This window comes from Echinops telfairi, unplaced genomic scaffold (genome assembly GCF_000313985.2).
Source record: "Echinops telfairi isolate 266 unplaced genomic scaffold, ASM31398v2 ScPeMD7_3533;HRSCAF=4204_1, whole genome shotgun sequence".
Taxonomy (NCBI): Eukaryota; Metazoa; Chordata; class Mammalia; order Afrosoricida; family Tenrecidae; genus Echinops; species Echinops telfairi.
In genome coordinates, this window is record NW_022107432.1 from 28,859,997 (window position 1) to 28,865,996 (window position 6,000).

Sequence of the window (6,000 nt, forward strand, 5' to 3'; positions counted from 1 at the left end):
AAACTGCACCCTGGCTGACTTGCCCCTTCTTTGTGATCCTTCTGTGAGGGGATGTCCAATTGTCTACAGATGGGCTTTGGGTCTCCACTCTGGCCCATCTTGTTTGCATTGGTATGATTGTTTGTTTTGGCTGTTCTGATGCCTGGTTCCGTTGGCACCTCATGATTACACAGGCTGGTGTACTTCTTCCATGTGCCTTGTTGCTTCCCTGCTAGATGGCTGCTTGTTTAACTTCAAGCCTTTAAGACCTCAGACGCTATATCTTCTAATAGCCGGGCACCATGCACTTTCTCCAGCACAGTTGTTTATGCACCCATTTTGTATTCAGCGATTGTGTCTGGAAGGTGAGCATCACAGAATGCTAGGTTATTAGAACAAAAGTGTCCCTGTGTTGAGGGAGTACTTGAGTAGAGAGACCTAATCTGATACCTTAATACTTAACATATGAATATATGTACATAGATTAATTTTTCTATCGCTATATCTTCATATATTTACTTATGTACATGCCTATATTTATACCTCTATAAATGTCTCTGCCTCCTAGTTCTTTTCTGTTTTATTTTCCTCAAACAGTAGCTCTTAAAGGACAGCGATGGCAATGCCACCCAAACCAGTGTGGGTAATAATAAAGATCTTCAATATTTTACTGGGTAGCAGGGGGTTCTAGTGGACCCGGGCTAGAACTCCACACACCAATGTGGTGTAGAAAGACCACTGCTCCTTCTCCACACTGGAACATTAGTCTATTACGGTCTGCTTGATGTGACGCAAGCTGTGGCGACGATGGCAACAGCTGTGACGCATACAGATTTCTGGGCACTTAGTGAATCAGTTCCCAATAAGGTGTCCCTGGCTTTCATGCCTGCTACACATTTTCAAAAACAGAGAAAAGAAGAAAAATCAAACTAGATCATACTGATCTTTTCTCAAAACCCTGTAAACCAAAGTCCCACGATCCTTAGCATCTTCATAAATTTTCACATGGGTCTCACATTCAAATTAACTTCAGGAGATTTGAAATGTGGCTGGTTCCAAGACTAAAATAAGGTATGTACAAGATGTATTTGGAACATAAGTTGAAAGTCAAGGATGCAGGAGCAAACTTGAAGGAGCTCACACAGGTTAAGACAGGAACAATTTGAACACCAAACTAATTAAGTAGAGTGATGATCACAAATTACTGAAAATAATAAGGACCCACAAGTCTGTACCAATAATGTATATGTAAATAAACAAGTGGAGAAGGGAGGGGTCTCACTTCCAGGAGCATGCTGAATGTCAAATGGTAAATGCAGGATAAGTGTGAGAGTTGGAAGTCATCATTTTGCAAAAATCACAGTAAAGGTGGGCTCAAGCAAGAATCAGCAGTTGATGCAAAATTTAGGGGGAAACTCCGATGGCCAACAGGCTGTTTTCATGGTCTTCAACTTTTCCCCACACGGGGGTGTATAGTTAACTACATAGTGGAGCCCTGGGTGGTGGAACAGGTTAAGTATTGGGCTGCTAAGTCACAAGGCTGGTAGCTCAAACCCACCAGCCGCTCTGTAGGCAAAAAGATGAAGCTGCCCATTCTTATAAAGTTCTACAGCTGTGGACACCCTTCAAAGCAGTGCTGCTCCTACAATGTGGCTGTGAGTCAGTTGACTTGGTGGCAAAGGATCTGGGTTTTCGAAGACAGTGGACAAACCCTTGACTAGGTAGATGATCAATGTCAACAGAGTGAGTAGCTATCGGATATCTATGCCCCTCAATGTTAATACTCTGAGAAGGATATACATAATTTATACAGCGTTCTGGTCAGGAATAGGTAAGACAAATTCCAAAGGAGGAGTATTCTATTTAAAAATAAAACTCTAATTTGAAAGATGAGAGGAGGTAGTAGAGCAGTGTTTCCTGAAGTAGATGATATCCCCACCCCACCCCGAAAGGATGGGGGGGGCCTGCAAAATCAGAGATCTATGCTATAATCTGGATTATAGGTTATACTACAAGTTTTTAACTGCTGGGGGACATTGAATAACGTTCTTTCTAAAATGGGGGGTAGTAGGTCAAAGAAGTTTGGGAATCTATGTAGTAGAGTGACAATTTCTCCAAAAATACAGGTATCAAAAAAGACTTACAACAGCTGCAAAAATGTTACACGGGAAGAGTCTAAGGAGACCTAACACTAGATGTCAGAGCTGGTTGTGGACTGGATGCTGTGCCAGAGGGAAAGGTCCTTTCATGAAGGGTGCTACTGAGTGAGCTCCCAAAACTGGAATGCAGACAATAGAATCAATACAAGTACTGAATGTTTGAACACAACACTAGCAGGGTTACATATCCTGAGATTGATACCTGCTTAGGTAAGGGAAGCAGCATCCCCATTCTTAAGAAAAGGAAAGGCGAGTGAGCATTGTATTGCTAACTGCAAGGTTGGTGGTTCAAATCCATGAGCTTCTCTGAGGAAAAAAGATGAGGCTGTCTGCTCCTGTAAAGACTTACAGCCCTAGGGACCCTATGGGGGGGTGCTATAGATCAAATCAATTCAGTGGCTGTGAGTTTGGATAATTTTCTATTTTTTAAGAAATATTAACCGAAGAACATAGGAGTAAAAGTTCATGATATTTGCAACTTACTCCCAAATGGTTCAAGCAAAAAAAAATTTTTCCAAATGAAAAATTTGAAACACTACCTGGGAACCTTTTCTGACAATTGTTTATGTTAAGGCTCAGACACTATTTTTTAAAACGCTTTCAGAATTTAGAATTCAACTTAAAAAGTGCCCAACTAAAAAGTGTACAAAAGTGCTAACCACACCTCTCACACACACACACACACACACCCCGATGGGAAATAAACATTGTGCTCGGCATTGCATCATTAAGAGAGTAAAGTGAGATGCCACTGCACACCTATTCCCCAAAAGCCCCAAACCAAACTCACTGTCATCAAGTGAGCCCTGACCCACATCAACTCCACGGAGAGGTTCTGAAACTGCACAACTTTATAGAAGGAGAGAGCCTCAACTTTTCCCCATATAGTGGCTGGTGGGTTTGAACACCAACCGTGGCTAGCAAAGGAACACACCTAACCCACAGTGCTACCAGGGCCCCGTATAAAACTTATTAGAATGCTGGTGATGATATAGACCAACAGGAGCTCACATCTACTGCTGGTGGGAATGGAAAATGGCAGTCATTTTGGAAGACAGTGTGGCAGAAATAGGTAACAAGTCCACCCAGTCCAGCAATCGAGGGCCTATGCATGTATTGCACTAAAGAAGATGACACACATAAGATAGAAACAACACCAAAGAGCAAAAGATGAGTGTATGATCACTCATACCTGTATGGTATGACTCTTAGAAGTACCCGTATGTATGTATAAATACAGATGTGTGCGTGCTGGCATATATATTCATCGATGATACAACTATATATACTCCTTAGATATAACCAAACAACCCCCAAGACTGGTGTTTTTAGGACTGAAGGCTTAAAACCCATCTTCTCTTGGGAAAACAGTCAACTGGCACAATACAGTTCACAAAATCCAAGTTTTACATTCTAGTGAGGTGAATATTAAAAGTTGCGAACCATCATCTAAGACACATCATCTAAGACACGTCCATTGGTGTCTATTCATCAGGAGCAAAAAGAGTAACTGGTCATCAAAATCTGAAAGAAGAAACAAGCTGACAGCCCATGGACACCGTGACCTCCTCTACAATACCCAGAGAAAAGACGGTACCCAGCGACTACCTGCCGACCGCTCACTACGCGGACGGACAGGCGTTATAATAGCGAGCCCTGTGCAGAATGAGAGAAAAATATGAAACAACTAAAAATGCTTTAAATAACAAGCCAGACACACTGGACCCTAGACAACCTGGACCACTTGAGACCTGAGGGTGTCCTGAGACTCTCACCCAGAGACATTCTTAAAACTTTGAACTGAAACTATCTCCAACCGTTCAGCACACTGTCACACAAAAATCTAATGGATGTTACCTATTAGATCACACAACTGTCTGTGAGCTGAAGGCCAGCACTACCTTTGAAGTGAATACAAGAAGCCAAGGGGGCCGGGAAACTAGAGTGCCCGAAAGGGAACAGCCAGAACACTAGGACAGAAAACACTGACATATTGGGAACAATTTAATTAATGTCACCAAATAATTTGTGTGGAAACTGTCAAGTGGGAACCCAGAATCCTGTGTAACATTCACCAAAACCACAAATTATCATTTTTTTAAGAATTTACTCAAACAAGTTGAAAATTATGTCCACACAGACACCTGCACATGAATATTTATAGCAGCTTTATTCATAATCACCACAACTCAGAAGCAACCGGAATGTCCTTCAATAGGTGAATGGATAAATAAACTGCAGTACGTTCATAATGGAAAATTATTCAGGGATAAAAAGAAGTGAATGGGCGAGCCTTAAGGTCATCTTGCTAAGTGAGAGGTACTTTCCTGACAAGGCCACACCTTTTAAAATGAGACACTCGGGAACAGGCACTGTAACAGGGCGAGCAGGGAGATCTGCGGCTGCAGGGAGGAAGGGGCAGGGCAAGTGGTGAGGGACAAACAGGGAAGCACACACAGCGAAGCCCGTGGGACACTGAGGTAATGGTGGAGCATACTATTACACGTTTGTCAAAAACGACAGGGCTGTACACCGCCAGTGGACACTAAGGGAAACTGGGCTCTAGTTAATAATCATGCATAATTGCTTCATGAATTATAACAAGCAGGTGCCACACCAAGACACTAATAAAACAAAACCTGCGAGACGACACTTTTCTATTACTGCCAGAGGAAAATATTTTGGTTGTCTTTCCTTGATAGGTTTCTGTCATTCACAGCTTTTCCTGTAGCGGGAAGCTCTGGGGAGTGGAAGAGGAGATGACACGTTAAAAGCTCCCTGTATTTTCTACTCAATTTTTGACCCCTATGCAGATTTACAGTGATGGGTATTGGAGATGAGCGGGGAAAGAAGAACGACTCACTAACTAGATAACACAGAAAGTGTTCATTACGGTGAAGGGTCAGGCAATACACAACACAGGGGAGTCAGCACAGCTCGACCATGAGCAAGGTAAAGAAAGGCCATGTGAGGGAAGCAAGAATAAGGGTCAACTAAAGGTCAAGGCTAGCACAGAAACAATCCTTCAACTCTGTCAGTAACAATAATTTGAGAGTAGATACATGGAAAGGACTAACAGCCCACAGGAACTACAGGGTCTCTAAGCTGAGATCAGATGTAGTAGAAGGTGTCTGGCTACTACTGCCATCCATGCTGACCAGGATGACAGAAGGTACAAGTCAAAGTTATGTAAAAATGGCCAACAAAAATTTTTAAAGTGGACAAGCTTAAACTTAGTTGCCTGAGTGTGAGAGGGACCCTCAAGACTAACGTCCCTAAGACTACCTTCTAACTGGAAGCTCACAACACACCAGAGTCTACCTCTTAAGCCAGAAATAGTAACAGAGTGAAGAATGCATGCACTCCTTGGAACAATGGACTATTCAATACCAAAAGAGCAAGAATTGACCCAAACCAAAGATGAGAAGGCAGGGCGGGTCAGGGAGACTGGATGAACAGACATGGGTGCACTGGAGAAAAAGAGCACTGGCACACTGGGGGGATAGCAACAAATAGCACATAAAAAACTTGTGCATCAGCATTGATTTGCTATGTCCACCTTCATCTCAAACACAAGAAACAAGATTACAGTATCTGACCATCTATCCTAACATCATTGTTCAGGGTAGGCCCACAGACCCCCTCCTTTAAAAAGCTGTCTAGCCAAAGTCCATTAGCAGCCCACTGGAGACACCCTTGCAGAGGGGTCTCGGGGAGGAGACGAGCAAGTTAGGGGGCGGTGTAGCAATGATGAAAAATACAACTCTCTTCTAGTTCTTAAATGTTTCCTCCCCGCTCCCACTATCATGATATGAATTCTACCTTGCAAGACCAGAGGATGTACACTGGTACAGACAGGAAC

At 42.8% G+C, this 6,000-nt stretch overlaps 1 protein-coding gene across 3 annotated transcripts in view; it reads right to left on the reverse strand.

Moving 5' to 3' along the window:
- ZFAND3 (zinc finger AN1-type containing 3) overlaps positions 1 to 6,000 on the reverse strand; it is a 233,075-nt gene that overhangs the window by 28,773 nt on the left and 198,302 nt on the right. The window contains exon 5 of one of the 3 annotated variants that reach the window (XM_045294917.1): positions 4,784 to 4,878. The exons of the other annotated variants lie outside the window; for them this stretch is intronic. Within the exon in view, the coding sequence (XP_045150852.1) occupies positions 4,799 to 4,878 (80 nt within the window). The 3' untranslated portion in view covers positions 4,784 to 4,798. Of the gene's footprint in view, positions 1 to 4,783; positions 4,879 to 6,000 lie in introns of those variants that run through there. 3 annotated transcript variants of the gene reach the window in all.